The 19,365-nt window shown below is 46.0% G+C and overlaps 1 protein-coding gene across 1 annotated transcript in view; it reads left to right on the forward strand.

Moving 5' to 3' along the window:
* TTK (TTK protein kinase) overlaps positions 1–19,365 on the forward strand; it is a gene marked incomplete at its 5' end in the record, with an annotated part of 1,887,454 nt that overhangs the window by 1,574,748 nt on the left and 293,341 nt on the right. Inside the window, 1 exon segment of the mRNA XM_044074056.1 lies at positions 3,773–3,949. Within this exon segment, the coding sequence (XP_043929991.1) occupies positions 3,773–3,949 (177 nt within the window).

A 19,365-nucleotide genomic window follows, 5' to 3' on the forward strand; every position in this document is an offset into this window, starting at 1 on the left:
TGGGCAGACAGGTTATATAGGCTACCTGATGAAGAAAAATTCCTTTTCAAGTGCCCGCCAGCTGACCCAGCTACTATTTCTGTTGCTACTGATAGGGCTACCAAACTTCTCCTTACTACCACTGTCCTGCCTGCAGATAAAGACAGCAAGGCCATGGAGAGGTGGGGAAAGAAGATGTACACTTCTGCTACCCTAGCCTTTAGGGCTGCAAATTGCCAGTCACACACAGCCAAATACTCCTTGGTCTTACTAGACAAAGCATCTAAGGAACTCCATGAGATCCCTGACTGCTCTGCAAAGGGATCCCTATCTTCCTTGCTCAGCCTCATCTCCCAAGTCACTAAACTTTCCCTCAGGTGTGCATATGATGCAGCTGAGGCCTCTGCCAGGTCAGCTGCATCTTGCCTCAGTGTTGGAAATACTCTTGGCTGCGTCTACAGCCCCTAAGGGGTGACTTTAAGGCCAAACTCTTGGATGCACCTTTGGATCACTCTGCCCTTTTTGGCACCGAGGTGGCTGATCTTTTCAAGTCACTTCAGCAAAAAGGGAAACGACTCCAAGATCTAAAGCATATCCTTGTCTCTAATCCCAAAGTTGCAGAGGAGCTATCCGGCCAAGACACAATTCATAAGAAAATCTTCAAGGCCCTCTGCCCCCTCTTGTTCTAGAAGACCCCACAGGAGACAGGCTACTCAGCCTAGGACTCCTCAGGCCACTGCCTAGATACCCCTCTTTTCAGAAAGGGTAAGCAGCGTCTTACTGCCTGCCTTTCTTTCCCCTCCTCCCTCCACCATACCTCTATCCTCCCATCTCTCTCACTGCCTCCCTGCATAGTCCCCAGTGACATCCGACAACTGGGTGTTGACTAATCCTGAAGGAGGGTTACTTCATGTCTTGGATCTCTCCTCTTCCAAGACTTCTTATCCCTCTCCCCACCTTCTCAGTGGTCCCTCCTACCCGAAGTCCTAAACAACTTGTTGATCCAAGGCACCATAGAACTAGTTCCCCCCTTGGCTCGAGGGAAAAGCTTCTTCTGCAGAATTTTTCTGGTGCCCAGAAAAGAGGGATCATGGAGACCCATCCTAGACCTTTCCCATCTCATTCCATTCTTGAAGGTCCCCTCCTTCAGGATGATAACATTACCCATTCTCTTTCCCCAGGCCTTCATGGTGACCCTGGACATCAAGGATAGCTAGATATCTACATATTCCCATAAAACCGTCCTCCAGGAAATTCCTCAGATTCCTCTCATTTTTAGTTCTATGCCTTGCCCTTTGGACTCTCCACTGCACCAAGGGTATTTACAAAATGCCTAGCCCCAGTCATTGCTTACTGCAGGACAAAGAGTATGCATATTTTCCCTTACTTAAATGACCTTCTTAGTCAAGCAGTAGACAGACAAACCGTCTTTGCCCACACAAAGGACCTCCTACTACAGTCTCTGGGGTTCCTCATAAACATCCCCAAATCCAAACTAAATTATATGCAAGACATTGTCTTCCTAGGATGCAGAATCAGGACAGACCTCAGGATGGTCTTCATACCAGAGGAAAAAGTGCTTTCCCTGACCCAGCACTTACAGTCTGCCACCCTCTTACTCGCCCTGATTGCAAGAGAGTTACTCAGACTTCTTGGGGACATGGCAGCTACTATTCCCATGATACCCTTGGCAAGGTTACACATGAGGAAAATGCAATGGTATCTTCGCTCTGTATGGACCCAGCACTCATCCCCCTCGAGTTCAGGATCCCACTTCTCCCCTGCTTCCACCAAGAACTAAAGTAATGGCTGGCCCAGGTTGCCCAAAATCCATGCCTTCCCCTACAAAAATGCCCTCTCCTTCTCTGATCATGCACACAGACACATCAGATCTGGGCTGGGGGGGGGGGGGTGACTCTGGATACAAGAACAGTGCAAGGTTTGTGGACAGGCAAACAGAAACAATGGCACATCAACTTCAAGGAAATGTCAGCCATACTTCTTGCCCTACAGACCTTCCAGCCTTTCCTCAGACAGGGCATTCTAAAGATCTTCACAGACAACATCACAGTGATGTGGTATCTGAATAAGCAAGGAGGGATGAAGTCCTACCTCCTCTGCAGGCTAGCTTTACAGGTATGGTATCTGGCTGCTCCCAGGAGATCTCCCTCCAGGCAGCCTACATCCCAACACAATTGTCAGGCAGACTCCTTAAGCAGAAACACCTCAGATAGTCATGAGTGAATGCTGTCAAGAGATGTATTCCTAGATCTGATCCACAGGTGGGGTATTCCACATATAGACCTGTTCATCTCCTCCACAAACAGGCAACTCCAGAGCTATTGCTCCAGAACTCGTGGCCTGAAGGCACTGCAAACAGATGCCTTCTTAATGTCTTGGAAGGGGAGATTCCTATATGCCCCCTTCCCTCTGATTCAGAGTGTCCTACTGAAAATTCAGCAGGACTCACCAAATATCTTGTTGGTTTGGTGACCCCCTGCTGGCCAAGGCAGCACTGGTTCCCCCTACTTTTTCATGTATCCAAGGGCAATCACCACAAGTTACCCCCCTCAGTGGATCTACTCACACAGCACAAGGGGACACAGATTCACCCACATGGAGATCCCTGCACCTCTCCCTGTGGCTGATAGGATTCTGATTCCTTTCAGACACCTGTACAATGAGGACATGCTTTCAGTTCTGCAGGAGGCCAAGAAACCCAACATAAGGAAATCGTATCTCTTTAAATGGAGAAGGTTTTCTATCTGGTGTCACAAAAGACAGATAGTGCCGCTGGACAGCGACCTGCCTCTGATTCTGTCTTACCTGTGTGAATTCCTGAAAACAGGCTTGTCTTACTCCTCCTTAAAAGCACACCTATTTGCCATTTCTGCCTGCCTGTCTATGGAGCCTCCGCTAGCATCTACACTTCCAGCCAAGCTATTCCTAAAGCGTGTTTTAGACTTACGACCCCCCCCCCCCAGGAGACCAACCCTTCCTCCCTGGAATCTTAACTATGTGCTGGAAAAACTCACTCTGCCACCTTTCGAACCAGCTGGCAAGGCTGACTTGAAAACAGTACTGCTAGTAGCTTTGACGTCAGCCAGGAGGGTCTCAGAGCTCCAAGCCATTATTAACTGAACCACAGCTTAATGTGGTGCATGTTAACAGTGTAGGTGGGTAAAATTTTGTGGTAATTTCTTGGCTAGGGGATATACTGTCTGGCTTGTGACATGTTTAATGTATATCTTATATGATAGCATCAGTTGTATTTGAATGGGCATATATGTGGCCCCAAGTGCAGGTTCTTTCAAAGATTTGTTAACTGTAGAATACTGCGAGGGATGACCCTAACCAAAAACTCATTAAAGAAGGTCTTCTCGTTGATTACTGGTATATTAAAAATAGGACTGTTATTACCATGTTATGTAACTAGTCAATGTTCAGTTTTCATTATAGTGATAAAAATTATAGGGAGTCATAAAGTTGCTAAGGGCTAATACTGGAAACATCTGTGGTGTGTTATCATGAGTTCCCATTTGAAATGGCTTGAGGGCAGTGCATCCTAATGACAAATTACACTTGTTAGGAGAGAGCTTTGTTTTAATATCTGTACAATTGTTTTACTGTTTTCTTTTATATGCTTGTATTTTTCATTTGGGCTACCTGCTGATTTTAAAAAACTCAAGCTTTTTGTCTTTGATTAGAGTTTTTTTGTTGGTGGCATGAAGCAGTATTTTCCTAATACTTTTTCACATTAGAAGAGTAATCTGTTTACGCTTTTTATACCTAGATAAGTCCAAAAAGTGACGTTTGGTCCTTGGGTTGCATTTTGTATTGTATGACGTATGGAAAGACTCCTTTTCAGCACATAACAAATCAGATAACAAAGCTGAATGCCATAATAGACCCAAGTTATGAAATTGGTTTTCCACAAATTCCGGAAAAGGACCTTCTAGATGTATTGCAGGTAATTAACTTTTAAAGTACAATACACATTGAGCAGTTTTGCTATACATTTATTTGTCACATTGGGGATATAACTCTGGTTTAACAATTCTATAATAAGTTTAATTTGCAAATCAGTGTAATGGGCCAGTGGACAATCTGTGGTTATGTTGCTTTAGTATAGACCTACTTCAGTATCTAAGTAGTAAACTTAACATATAGCACATCTGTTCTTTATTGTTAATTTCACTTCTGTAATGGCAGTATACCAACATTTTATTATAACTTGGGTTGGGAGGGTGGCCTAATGGTTAAGGTGTTTGCCTTACAAACACAAGGTGCAGGGTTTGAGTCTCATAAGGGATAATTGGGCCAGGCTTAAAATGGCTGGCAAGAGCAGTTAGCTTAGTACTAACCTATGAACAGTGACACGGACACTAAAGAAGCCTAACGTACATGCAGTTCTGGTTGTCATTCTTATTTTGTGCAATAGTGTCAATTCAGTAGGTCACATTCAGCAATTTCTGTGTCTGTTAAATGTTTTGCATATTACTAAGACTTTTTTAAAATTAAGTTTGCAAGTAACTTTCGTGCTCTCCACAGCTTGAAAAATCTTTGGATCATTGTGACAGTAATGTATATTTTTATGGTTGAATTTTCATTCACTTTGCTATTTTTCTGTTTAAGGACCAACACTGGTCCCATGCATTACCTGCGAAGGTGCCTTCCTAAGTGCATGAGAAACCATTAAGACTGACCGAGTTTCTATTCATAACCCACTTATGTGTTTGAGACATGAATGATAAGCAACTCACCTTGAGAACTTTGCTGTCGGAATTAATCTTGATATCTGTTTACAAACACACACCAAGTGAGTTATCATCATACCTCACAGTCTTATTTTTTTTTCTAATACGCATAGCTTTAACTGCTTCATTGAACTATGAGTTACTGAGACAATGTAGGACTGCCAAATATTTCACATATTTTAAAGCTGTAGTACAACTAGTGTGCCCCGGTAGTAGAGAGGTGTGCATCTCTGATGGATCCACAGCTTATACTGTGCCACACTTTTGTCTTTTTATGTGGCAGCTTGAAATGTATTACAGATTCTGAAATTGCTGCAACTTTTTGATACTGTAGTATGGTGGTTGCCATGTGCTCTGTAGAATGAAGCTGGAGCATAGCAGCTATGAAAAGTGCAGTTATTTTGCCAGTTTGAGTGTACTTAACATACTTCATCTATTACATATACAATGGATGTAAAAAGTTTACACACCCCTGTTAAAATGGCAGGTTTTTGTGATATAAAAAATGAGACCAAAGTAAATAATTTCAAAACTTTAATGTGACCTATAGCCTGTACAAGTCAATTGAAAAATCACACAAATCTGTTAGGGGGAAAATGTAAATAATAAAAACGTACAATAAGCTGGTCACATAAGTGTACACACCCTTTAACTAATACTTTGTTGAAGCACCTTTTGATTTAATTACAGCATTCAGTCTTCTTGGGTATACACCTACCATCAATTAAAGAGAGATTGATTAACTCCAAGTAAAGTTCAGCTGTCCTAGTAGGATTTTCCTGACATTTACTCAGTTGCTTGCTACATCAAAAGCCATGGTTCACAGAGAGCTTACAAAGCATCAAAGGGATGTCATTGTTGAAAGGTATCAGTCAGGAGATGGGCACAAAAAATTCCACAGCATTGGATATACCGTAGAACACAGTGAAGACAGTCATCAAAACGTGGAGAAAATATGGGACAACAGTGATGTTGCAAATAACTGGACATCCCTCCAAAATTGATGAAAAGACAAGATGAAAACTGGTCAGGGAGGCTGCTAAGAGACCTACAGCAACACTGAAGGAGCTGCAGGAATTTCTGACAAGTACTGGTTGTGTACAACGTGACAACAATCTCCCATATTCTCCATAAGTTTGGGCTATGGGATAGGGTTGTAAGACGGAAGCTTTTTCTTACACAGAAACACATCCAGGCCCGGCTAAAATTTGCAAAACAATACATAATGTCTCCTAAAATGTGGGAAAATTTGTTATGTTTGATGAGACCAAGGTTGAACTTTTTGGCCACAATTCCAAAAGGTACATTTGGCACAAAAACAACACTTCTCATCCCCAGAAGAGCACCATCCCCATGGTAAAGCATGCTGGTGGCAGTGTTATGCTTTGGGGTTGCTTTTATTCAGCTGGAACTGAGGCTTTAGTCAAGGTGGAGGGAATTATGAGCATTTCCAAATACCAGTCACTTTTGGCCCAAAACCTTCAGATATCTGCTAGAAAGCTGAATATGAAGAAGAATGTCACCTTTCAGCACTACAGTGACCCCAAGCATACATCCAAATCAACAAAAGAATGGCTTCTCCATAAGAAAATCAAAGTTTTTGGAATTTCCCAGCCAGAGCCCAGACCTAACTCCAATCGAAAATCTGTGGGGTGACCTGAAGAGGGCTGTGCACAAGAGATGCCCTCGCAATCTGACAGATTTGACAAGCTTTTGCAAGGAAGAGTGGACAAATATTGCCAAGTCAATATGCATGTGCCATGCTGATAGACTACTACTCAAGAAGACTGAATGATGTAATTAAATCAAAAGGTGCTTCAACAAAGTATTAGTTTAAGGGTGTGCACACTTATGCAACCAGCTTATCGTGCGCTTTTTGTTTTTTACATTTTTTTCCCCTAACACATTTGTTTCTTTTTCAATTGAATTGTACTAGTTATAGATCACATATTGCATTCTCATTTTTTTATATCACAAAAACCCGGCATTTTTATCAGGGGTGTGTAAACTTTAAATATTCACTGTACATCCAGTGTTGTGCACCTGCTTTGGTACTCAGCCAGTCTTTCAATACAATTTCCTTATTATGTCTCTTGTAGTTTTATCTTAATCACCCACTAAGACACCAAAAGTCTCCTCATCAAACTTGGGTGTTAGTATAAGTGGTACATCAGCACCTTTGTGGATAACTTATATTGGTGTTACCTGGAATCATACCAGATCCAGAATGCTTTTTTCTAGATAAACCTGGCACTTTTCAAGGTGGTTATTTAGACTATTTCTACTGTGCTTACACCAAATCCTGCCCTTTCTCCATCTCTATCATTTTTTCACCCTGCTTGTGGAAGAATATTTTAACATAGTTGGGAAGACAGATTAGCAGAAGCAGAGATCTGTACTGGACCTTTCCCAAAACCAGCAAGTAGTCTGTGCTTAGAAGGCAAAGACATGGACCTTCAACAGTATTAAAGTTTCTAGAAGAAAAACAGCAAAGCAAATTTTTACTCTAATCATCTGTTAATGATGATAATGATAAAGATGATTTTTATTTAATCCAGAAAGGCACTTTACCTGTTAGACTATCTGAAAAGTCGGATGCATTTTCAGTCTTTTGGCCGTCCCCCGAAAATAAATATCTGTAGATAGCACAAACTGAACATATAGCTGTAGAAGAATTATTAACTGGACTAAAGGGGATTACTTGTATCCATATGGAGGATACAGAAAAGTGGTGAGGCTTCCTGAATCAAATTTGACAGATTTTCATCAAAGGGATCGTTGCTGCAGTCATATTACTTGCACCAGAGATTTACCAATGGTAAAATATCTCACTTTGAGTCTCCATTCGCCACAGGAGATTCAGCCATGGGTATATGTACTTGTCCATGTCTATCCACCCCCAGGAAAGGTGAGCCAGCAAAGCAACAAACCTCAAAGAAAAAGAAATGGCTTACTCAGCCAGTCTGCAAATGCAGTTATGATGTAGCGGATGCCTGAAGCAGGGCAGCAAGCCTGTAGGGCACAAGTTTTGCAGGGAGCAGCTGCAAGATGTACCTTTGGACTAATCTGTTGATCAACCCATCCTTGCAGATTGTTTAATACCTAAGGAGAGCAAGAAAAAAACAATGGAGTCAATTAAGCTGATGCTTAACCTGCTTATTTCTGAATAAAACAGGAATTACTAACAAAGATGTGTGTCCTGGTCTAGAAACCAATCTTGAGTGGACCAGTATAGACAAAAAAGAGCTAGTCTAGAAACCAAAATTTGACAGACTAATGCAGACAAAAAAGGGCTTTCGTAAAGAAGCAAGCTTGACATGAAATCAAAGTCGTGGGAAGCAACAGGGTGGAGGAAACGGAGACAAATCCTTTCTACCAAAAAAAAATCACCTTAGTAATACCAGATCTGAAGTAGGTACTTCATTTGTCAGCAACCTGTGGGTATCGGATCCGATCTCTGATCCGAGCCAGCAACTTGTTTCACAGCTATCAGATCCAAGCTCCTAGCTCCTCCCCTTACCCATAATCCCCTGCCAACCCTGACTGACCCCAGATCTAGTTTGCCGCGCTTAGTGAAAGCAGCTAGATTCAGAGCTCCTAGTATCGCAGATAAGTTTTCAACTTATTGTACTTGTTGTAAATTTTTAGTAAAAAGTTTGAGTGTGTTAGGTTCCCTTTTATTTTAGCCTTAGAATCTTGTATTTTTTCTTAGTGTAAATCCCTCCCCTCGCTGGTGCGTAGTGTTTGTGTGGGTCAGTGTGTGTTTGGGGCCATGTGTGAGTGAGTTTGCTTTTTTTTGTAGTATAATGTCAAAGGCCCCAAAACCGATCTTCTCTAAACGCACCAAGTGTGGCCATAAGCTTTCATCGGCGGATGGCCACACTCTGTGTGTTTGGTGCCTTGGGGTTGAACACCTGTCCTCTGGGTGTGCTATCTGCGCAGGGTTCAACCCCAGGGCACTGAAAGAGCGGAGGTCGAAGCTGATCCTGGTGGGACTTTTGCCCCCGGATTCTGCTACGGCCTCTGGTGCTCCCGTGGCCTCACCCCAGTCCTCGGTGGTAGCCACTCCTGCCTCTCTCCCCCTGGCCGGGACTCAAACTCCTGCTACGGCGCTGGAGGAGAGGGAGGCCAGGAGGGAGAAAGAGGGAGAAGCACCACAAGCAGTGGGCCGAGGCCTGTGCTTCGGCCCCCCTGGCTAAGCGGGCTTCTCCCTCCATGGTTTCCAAGTCTCCTGCTCCTCGGCTCCGGTCCCCATGCTTCTCACCGGGACCCGAGGAGGAGGAGACCCGATCTCCGTTGAGGTTATCGAGGCGGCACTTCCGGCCCGCCTCGGTGGCCTCGTGGAGATCCACTTATAGCCTGTCAGATGCAGACTTGGACCGGATGATGCGAAGGTTCATCCAGGCCCAGCTGCAGATGGGAGTGCTCCTACCCCCCCTTCAGGGGGGAGCTCAACGCCTTTTTTTGCCCAGATAGCTCCTTCTCAGACCCGTTTCCCGGGTTCGGAGTGCCCGGAGCCGGGCAGCGTTGGAGCCGGGGGTGGGTCGGCGCCGACAGTGCTTGGTACTTCGGCTCCGACCTTTCCCTCGAGTTTGTCGGGTCCATCCTTGTCGGATCCGAGCTCTCGGAGCCGTGGGCTGAGCTTCGGATCCGAGGGATTCAGTGTGCCTTCGGCTCCATCCAGGTCGGAGCACACGGGTCCTTCGGATCCGATGGTCTCGGCTCCGGTTCCGATCCCCCCATCGGATCCGAGTGGGAGTCTACTCTCGGATTCAAGAGAGAGCGACTCTCCCTTGGCCTTCGATGCGGTGGAGAGGGCTCTGTTGAGTGCATCCGGACCCCCAGCCCTTGCCTCTGCCCCATCCTGCACTCCCTCTCAGCTGGGTCTGGCTTCCATCGCCCGGCCACAGGGACAGCCTGCTTCGATGTCTCAGGTTGTTCCTTTGGAACAAGATGTTGCTGGTTCGACTTCCTCGGACAGCCCCCCCGAGGATGTTCCTCATAAGCGGAAGTGTAAGAGGAGGCACGTGGACTCCCCTGAGTCCTTAACAGAAGACACGGACTTGGATGAAGGGGAAGGCTCCTCAAGGTCACCTCCCGAGGATGTCTCCTTCGGAGACATCATGGAAATGCTCAGGATTAGGGGTGGTGGTCTGCCCCCAAGGCTTCCAACGAGTCCATGTTCCTGGAGGCGTTCGAAGCAGGCCCATCTACCTCTTGGGTGTCCCCTCCGCCTGACCCCCTGGTGGACCTTATTACCACCAGGGCGTGCAAGGAGCAGGACACTGTGGAGCCAGTTCCCAAACGCCCCAATAGGATTCTGAGCCCCCCTTCAGAGAGGTCCCACTAGAGCAAGGGTCCCCCCGTAGATGCCATGTTGGTGGCGGCAGCCACTAAGAGGGAGTTAGCTCAGGATAGCCCCTCGGTCCATCCACCGAGCAGAGAGTCCCGCTCAATGGATCGCCTAGGGAAGCGGGTCTTTAGTTCAGCGACCTTCTCAGTAAGGTCCCTGAACTACATGGCACACATTATTAGGATGCAGCAAGACCTTATCAAAGAGTACGCTGCTTCCTTCCTGGAGTCCATGTCGGCGGAGGACAAAAATTGTACTCCACTCGCATGGCCACTCTAAGATCTATATCGAATACCTCTATGCGGCTTTTGTCCCCATGCCACAGAGGAAGCCGCTAGAGCCAGCGGAGCAGGCCTAGTCATGAGATGCCAGGCCTGGCTCCGACATTGTGACTTCGCGGAACCCTTCAAGGCGTCATTTGCGAATGCCCCTTTCTATGGTTCTGCCTTATTTGGCAAGACAGTTCGCGAGACTTTAGTCCAGAGCGAAAAGGACGGGAAGACGTCTGCCGTCGGAGTCCGCTTCTCTGCTCCCCAGAGGTCCTTCTCTAAGAACCAAAAGGGACAGAAGAAGATGTGGTTCTGGAAATTGCAACATTCCCAGCCTGCTCCGGACAACCAGTCCTTCCATGGCAGAGGAGGACAGGGAGGACACCGCCCTAGAGGCAGAGGGGGCCCAAAGAATTTTGGGTCCAGAGAAACCTTCTCTGATCGGCCCACGCAGCAACCCTGAGGGGTTGCCCGACTTTTCCACACTGGAGGCAGTCGGGGGCGTTTCTCGAGGCACCTGGCAGCTTGGGAGTCCATCACATCAGATCGCTGGGTGCTTCGTATCATATCCAGAGGTTACCAAATTCCCCTGTATCATGTCCCCAAACTCAGAAACCTCCCCGATGTATCACCCGATCAGAGGGAGGTAACAGCTGCAGAAATTCAGCAGCTCCTAGAAAAAAGAGCCATCCTACCCGTCCCCCCCCAGACGAGCGCGGATTAGGTTTTTACTCAAGGTTCTTTCTGGTGCCAGAAAAGATGGGGGACTTGAGGCCAATTCTTGACCTCTACCTTTTGAACCGGTCAGTAACCAAACAAAAATTCCGGATGGTCACTCTTCAATCCATCCTCCCCCTATTGCGGGAGAACGACTGGATGTGCTCAATAGACCTCAAGGATGCGTACTACCACATTCTGATGGACAGACGATCCAGGAGGTTCTTCCGCTTCCGGCTGGGAGCCAGTCACTACCAGTTCTGGGTCCTTCCCTTTGGCCTCACCACAGCCCCCAGGGTGTTTACCAAAGTATTAGCAGTGATAGCGGTCCACCTGAGACTCCTGGGAATGCAGGTTTTTCCATACCTGGACGACTGGCTCCTGACCGCCCCGACAAGGCATCTACTTTGCTCAGCCAGGGACTACTTCCTCCGGCTTGCTCCCCAGCTGGGCATCACCATCAACAGGGACAAATCTTTTCTTGCTCCGACTCGGGTGATAGAGTTTATAGGGGCCAAGTTGGATACAAGAAACCTTCTAGCATTCTTGACTGCGGAACGACTACAAAACCTGAGGCTTCATGTGCGGGCCATCATCCAATTAGAAGCCCCATCGGCGGAGTTGGTCCTGAGGGCTCTAGGCTCCATGGCGGCGGCAATCGCTCTTTTGCCATTGGCTCGTGTAAATATGAGAGTCCGGCAATGGACCCTTCAAGTACAGTGGTCCTTTCTACATTACCCCCTAAGCCATCCTATTCCCCTCAGCAGGGCTTGCAGGAGGGCTCTCTTATGGTGGCTCCAATCTCCGGACCTCGATACGGGACGTCCCTTCTCCACGCCTCCTCCCCTCGCCACGGTGACCACGGATGCCTCTCGCCTCGGGTGGGGGGGGGGGCATTGCTCAGGCAGGACGGTCCAAGGCACGTGGAACGACACAGAGACCTCTTTGCATATTAATGTCCTGGAGATGAGGGCGGTGCTAGTAGCGTTGCAAGCACTTCAGAACCTTTTTCCTGTAGGAACTATTGCGATCCAGACAGACAACATGTCAGTTGTCTGGTACATCAACAAACAGGGGGGAACCAGGTCCTATCCTCTCTGTCGAGAGGCCATGAGAGTGTGGGAATGGGCGACCTCCACCAACCGCTTTCTTATTGCGACGCACATTCTGGGACGGACCAACATTCTGGCGGACAGGCTCAGTCACACCATCCTTTCCCCTTACGAGTGGTCTTTCAATCTCCAGGTAGCGAAGTGGATTTTTGCCGACTGGGGGCAACCCTGTTGCTATTTCTTTGCTTCTTCCTCAAATACGAAATGCAACAGTTACTTCGCTCTAATTCCCCCTTCGGGGAATCCCCGAGAGACACTCTGGTGCATGCTTGGCCTCCCGGTCTACTTTATGCTTACCCACCTCTACCTCTGATGCTGAAACTCATACAGAAAGCCAGTCGGTTGGGGAGCAGAATGATCCTCATTGCCCCATTCTGGCCTCATCAAGCGTGGTTCCCTTACCTGTGGTCTCACCTGGTAATTCCTCCTTGGATTCTGGATCCCCTGCCGGATCTAATATTTCATTCCTTGAATCTCCCGATCCCGAATCTGGACAACCTCAAGTTGACAGATTGGCTGCTCCAGTTCCACTCCTAATCAGGACTCCCGGAATCTCTTCCCCAGTTAAAGCCATCCTTGTAGCAGCACATAATCCTTCCACTAGGAAGGTCTATCGCAGTAAGTGGAAGTGTTTCTCCATCTGGGAGGAGAATCATAACTTAGATCCCTTCACAGCGCCGTTACCGACTGTGTTGGATTTCCTTACAGGTCTGTTTCATCAGGGGCTAGCTGCTCTACGGTCAAGGTTCAACTGGCAGCTATCTCTCATTATCATGTGGGACATGAGTCAGGTCCCTTGATTACGGCTAAATTGTGTAAAACCTTTCTAAAGGGTACCTTCCTGCTCAGCCCTCCTGTCAAGGAAGTTATACCCCCTTGGGATTTATCACTAGTCCTACAGGCATTGCCAGCTCCCCCTTTTGAACCTGCTGCTTCGGTTGATCTTAAGTACCTATCTTGGAAAACGGCGTTCCTTGTCGCTATTACTTCAGCGAAGAGAGTTTCTGAGCTTCAGGCCCTTTGTGTAAAACCCCCATACTTGGCTTTTCACCAGGATAGAGTGTATCTCAGGACCAACCCCTCATTTCTTCCCAAGGTGGCTTCAGAGGCCAATACCAATCAATCCATTAACCTGCCAGTCTTCTTTCCTAAGTATCAGAACAAAGGAGAATACAAACTGCATTCGTTAGATGTGCATAGACAACTGCGCTTTTACATTCACAGGACTGCTGGTCATAGACAATCCGACCAGTTGTTCATCTCCTTTGCCAAATTTAACTTGGGTAAACCTGTCTCTAAGGTCACTTTATCACGATGGATCTCACAGTGTATTCTATCAGCCTATGAAAGTTCTGGGAGGCCTGCACCTCAGGGAGTTCGTGCACACTCTACTCGCGCTTTATCTACCTCCCGCTGCCTTTAGGGTCTAGAGTGTCTTTAGATGATATTTGCTCCGCAGCTACTTGGGCCTCATCTCATACCTTTATCAACCATTATAAGCTGGATGTTATCTCCAGAGGGATGTTATCTCCGCAGTGCTCCGGAATATCCTTCCATGATGAACGCCCAAGATCCCCAGGTAGCTGGGGACTCTGTCCCAAAGGTTGCTGACAAATGAAGTACCTACTTCAGATTAAGAAGTTATGTACTCACCATAATGTTCCATCTGAGTAGGAAACTTCATTTGTCTGCAACCATCCCCCCCTCCTTCCCCCGACCTTCAGAAGTTTTAGTCACTGGATGTCCTTCTTCTAGTCCCCTACGGGACGTATTTAACCTTTTTAGCTGCTTGTGAGGGCAAACTTGATCTGAGGTCAGTCACGGTTGGCAGGGGATTATGGGTAAGGGGAGGAGCTAGGAGCTCGGATCTGATAGCTGTGAAACAAGTTGCTGGCTCGGATCCGATACCCAAAGGTTGCAGACAAATGAAGTTTCCTACTCAGATGGAACGTTATGGTGAGTACATAACTTCTTATTTCTTCTTATTGGTTTTCCATATCTGAATGGCGGGGTTGGCCTGTTTGAGGGATGCATCTTTCTTTTTATGTCAGACCAAAATGTAAGGGCCACAATATCTCAGGGTTTCAAGTTAGAAGTTGTATCTGTACCCTGCTTTATGGGAGTGTACCATTTCCCCAAGTCTATATGGACTTGGCACAGGAAATATTAAAACACCTGCTTTTGTGGAACCGTGAGGGACAGCCAGAGGAGACAAACTGTAACTCTTTTTCAGCTGAACAAGTTACTGGATGTAAAAGCATTTAAAATGTGAATAATGCGCAGGAATACTCTGTAGACCGTTCTGATCCCACTCCATCGGGATCATAATCCTCATGCTCCATGAGGAAAGCAATTACTTCCATATGTTAGAAAAAACAGTCCAAAGGAAGCAAAATGCCAAAACAGCAATAAAGAAAAACAAGTCCCAAAAATGTGGAAAAAGGCACAGGAATAAAAACCAAATATCCTTTATTGTGTGAACAGTTTACTTCTTCAGACACAAGCTGGGTTGACTCCATTTTCCCTGCAGTGTCTGCATGCTCCCAATATAAAGACAGCATCGGCTCTTGACATCTTTAGTTCTTTCCTGCTGCAACTATGAATGATGAGTATACAAGTGTTGTTTGTCAGTCTGGTGTCATGCTAGGCTTTTTTTTTCTTTTGCAGCCTGGACAGATGAGTACACAGTTTGGGACAGTTTTTGTTTTCTATTGAGTATTGTTAGATTGGTATACTGTGGTTAGGGGAGTATATGCAGTTTTGTGCTTGAGTGAATGGTACGCCCACCCAGGAAAAATTGTGTGTAGATATGCCTGTAAGAGACTGGTACCTTACAGACATTTTCATACAGTGTGTGTGTGTGTGTGTGTGTGTGTGTGTGTGTGTGTGTGTGTGTGTGTGTGTGTGTGTGTGTGTATGTATGTATGTATATATATGTATATATATATATATATGTATATACACACACACACATACACTGTTGGGTGCCAATCCTGGCATGTCTAGGGTTTAGTAGAAAGACCATTTGAAGAAGGACGTTAGCTGTCCAGTTTTACCTGGCTTTTCGCCATAATCAAATGAGCCTGTCTGTCTGCTGAGCAGCAAAAAACATCGAACTCCAGCAGATGTCACATTCTAAAAGATAAAAAAAAATGTGTTGAAAAGTAGAAACGGGCCCAGAAAAAGAGAGGTTAGGAGACTTCTGACGTTCCAAGTGCATCCAACCTCCATAGGTGTAAGGGAGTCTGCTCTGCAGAAGGTCTTTTGCAGTCCCTAGATCTAATGCCTGTTACTACCAAGACTTCTGGTATTGCCGCTTTAGAGGCTGTTGCATCTTTGGCATCTGACATCCCCTCCCACACCAGAGAAGGAGTTATTTCTTTTGAATTGGCGCCGGTCCCAGGCATCTGAATTTGAGGAAATGTGTTGTAGATATGGAGGGGAGTGCAGTATCCCCACAGAACTACACAGAGGATGCTTATGCATCTAAGGTGCAGCTCAGCGACTCTCACCCTGTGAGCTCACAAATCCCAGGCAGCAGGCCATTCATCCTGGACTGTTGCCATCCAGTCAGTGGTTCTCGCATCACTCCTCTACCACTTGTCAGGACCCAATCCCTGCCCCCCCCAACACACATGCATGAACCTACAGTTTTTTTCACAGTATTTATGTAGGCTGGTTCAGGGGTTTCCCTGTTTTCTTTAGAACCTACAGCCAGACCTTGACCAACTGTGTATGTCTCTAGCAGCCTCTTCAGAGAGAGAGTATGATGACTGCTATTCAAAGGGAGAGAAGGAGTTGATCTATATGTTCCAGCTGCCTTCACTCCTAGGGTATGTTACAGGTAAGGAGGAGCCACAGTCTTCTGCCCCCCCCCCCCCCCCCCATCAGAGGACCTCTCATTTGGGGAAACGTTATCCTTTATGACAGAATATTATAAGTGGCAAACCAAAGAGGTGTCAGCATCTTAAGAAAGCTATGTGAGACTACACACTCATAACCCCTAGCTAGCCCTTCAGCCTTGGAAGGTTTGTAGTATGTCTTTGAAATTGCATCCTTAGAACCAGACTCCTATTCCCTTGCTTCCAAGAGACTTGACTGTTTTTATAGCATTCAGGAATTTGATAGGTTTCTTTACAAAATCCAGTAGCAGATCAGCTGGTACTGTCAGTAGAGTTGCTAACGTTCATACTATGTTAATGACTAGGAGCCAGGGGCAGCAGTATCCTAGGCCTGGTCATTACCAGCATGGGCAACCGGTGTTCCACACCAGAGGTCAATTCCTCGTTGGTCAGATCTGACCACAAGCTAATCACCCTAGACATCCACATCCTGCCCCCACCCCCCACCCCCATTAGGGGAAACCACTGTAAAAAATTTCTCCAAAGCCAACTTCACTCTTCTTAAGACAGTAGTGGCAAACTTCACAACACCCATGCTGACGGACAGTAGAGGTGTGACTGATGAATCCTACACAAATGCACTTTATAAGCACTTAAACGAGTGCATGGATCGTGCGATCCCTAACAGAACCCAGATGCTACCCCCCCCCAAAAAAAGGAAGCCAATCTGGTGGTCCCCTGCCATAAACAAACTCTACAACAGAAGAAAGAAACTGTTGCAAAAAAGAGTAAAATCCCATGATTGGAGGAGCTCCCTGGTCAGCCTCAGTAATAAGCTGCGATCCCTCATAAAATCCTCCAAAGCTAGTTATGAAAACAAAATCGCCACTGATTCTAAAGGCAACCACAAAGCATTCTTGATTGCCGAGCAGAGCAAGGCTCATTATTCACCCCTCACCGACCAAGTGACTAAGCAGCTCACCCTACTATTCAGGCATGACCAAAGGGCAATTTCAGGTATACTCTCCAGTCCAGCTGGTGAACCTGGGTATCCGCTGGCAATGTTACAACTGCCTCATGTACACAGACAACCCTCTCCTCTTAACACAAAACATTAACATATGCGAGAGATGCAGTTATATAGCTAAATTGGAGGCTAAGCTCTCTCCACCCAAGACTGGAACAGGCAGTCATGAGGGAAGGTTAACACTTGCGCCACACCTCCAGCCTCACATAGACATACTAAACCAGCACTGGCAAAAAATACACACAAATACATGAAATCATACTCGGAGGCTCTAAATAAAAACCTGCACCTCCCGTCACAAACCAGACAAAACATAAAACACAAAATCAGTGTGCCGCACAATCACAGCCCTTAAGGCGGAATAACATACCTAACACACTAGTAATAGGCGATTCTATAGTCAGGCACACTGATGTCCCACTCAGCAGACTGGACAAGAAGGTTACTGTTAGCTGCCTGTCATGAGCCAGAATCCGCCACATAACACAAGCACTCAGGTCACTCCAGAACAAGTACAAATATGATTCTGTCATTGTTCATGTTGGTGTGAATGAGCTGAGACATACCTCCCTGGACTACATGAAAAGAGACATGGAAGAGCTCTCTGATCATGTAGCCCAGGCGGGTATGACCCTGACCCTGAGTAGCATCCTGATCACACCAAGAATGATACCGCAGTATAAAGAAAAAAATGATCAATTTCAACAACTGGCTAAGCTTCTGGTGTCATTCAAGGGGGATCCAGTGTCTGTCGGCCTGGGATGACATGCTCGACAAGCCTCGTTGCTTCGCTATAGACGGCTTGCACCGGTCACCCCTAGGCTTTCGAATACTGGCCAAGGCTCTTGCTGCCCCCATAGTGCCTTTTTTAGGCAAGGCTCAAAAGTCAAACCCATCTCCGTAAACAGCACAAATAAAAAAAAATGAGGGTTATCCTCGAAACACTGCAGCAAACTACTCAGCTCTGCGAAGACAACAAGATGAGCTACAGGCTCCTCCATTATGCCATGCTTATATGTGGACTGCGCAGACGTAATTGAAGATTAAAGCAGATCAGGTAGACGCTTCCACATATACAAAGTCGTAAACGAAGAATGGATTTGCCAGATGCAAATTAGATGTGGTAAAGTGGTGATCTGATTAGTTAAGACGAGTACAGCCAAGTCTCTCTCTGCTGCAAATCACGGGAGTAGCTTCTGGAAGTGGGTAACTCTGGGGATCAGCCTATTCTATTTACCTTCCACTCGTAACTATGTTTCTCTGCTTTTCTTCTTGGTTTAACAGGGCAAGGGGGAAGTAGTGGTACACATGTTTTGTCTCCCAAGTGCAGGAATTTCTTCTGTTCTTTCCTGCCATTCACTCAAATTCCATGTCTTACTGCAAAGTTCAATTATGAAGGACCAACATTTACTCAAGTGACACCTTGGGATCTGAGAAAAGCAGAATTTCAGGCTATAATATTTGTGGGGGTATGATTGGAGGTAGTCGTCCATGATCTGGGAGACAGCTAGCTCCACTTCGAGGTTTTGCTTCTGATATAGACCTGCTTATTTTGTCACATTTATCAGTGGAGTCTGAGGTCACTGAAGCTACCAGGAAAACCCTCTTCCTTGTAGACTTATGCCAGCAAGTGTCATTTCTTAGTATGGGAAGAGTGGTATCTTATACAACCCCCAGTCAGCTTTCAGGTGATCCTTATATAGACATCTGTATGATTTGAACCTTAATTATTCCATGGTAGGGGTGCACGAGTCCATTATCTCTGGACACACTGACCTTTTAAAGTACTGGATTTTTATGGTACATGTTTGTCAAGCAGTTCTTGAAAGGAGCCTTTCACCTTTGTCCTTATTTAAACAACCCGTTCTCTATATAGACACCAAATTTCATGGATGACAAAGTTTCACATCCACCTTTTGAGCCTGCTAGCATTGCAACACTGAAGTTTTCTTGTAGTACTCTCTGCCTTGTTACTCAACTTCCTTGAGGTTGGCCTTAGGAGCTTGGTGCCCTTATTTACATTAAACTGTATTTGATGTGATATGGTGGTTATTTCCTCCTGAGGGCGGTTTCAGTGTTCTCTCCAAATCAGATCATTAACCTCCCAGTTTTCTTTGCATTAGCAAAAGAAGGGGAAAGAGGATCCTTTACACCCTTGAAAGTACATTAGTAGCTCAGCTTATTATCAGGAGTATATCCATGAGTTGAGAAATATGAAACAGTTCCTTTCCTTTTCTTCAGGGAGAAATCTTGCAGTTTGTTTGCTTACCAGGAGAGTGCCAAGCAGATACTTTTCAAGTAAAGTGGGA

Source organism: Protopterus annectens, chromosome 1.part1 (genome assembly GCF_019279795.1).
Source record: "Protopterus annectens isolate FY-2018-M chromosome 1.part1, PAN1.0, whole genome shotgun sequence".
NCBI lineage: Eukaryota > Metazoa > Chordata > Ceratodontiformes > Protopteridae > Protopterus > Protopterus annectens.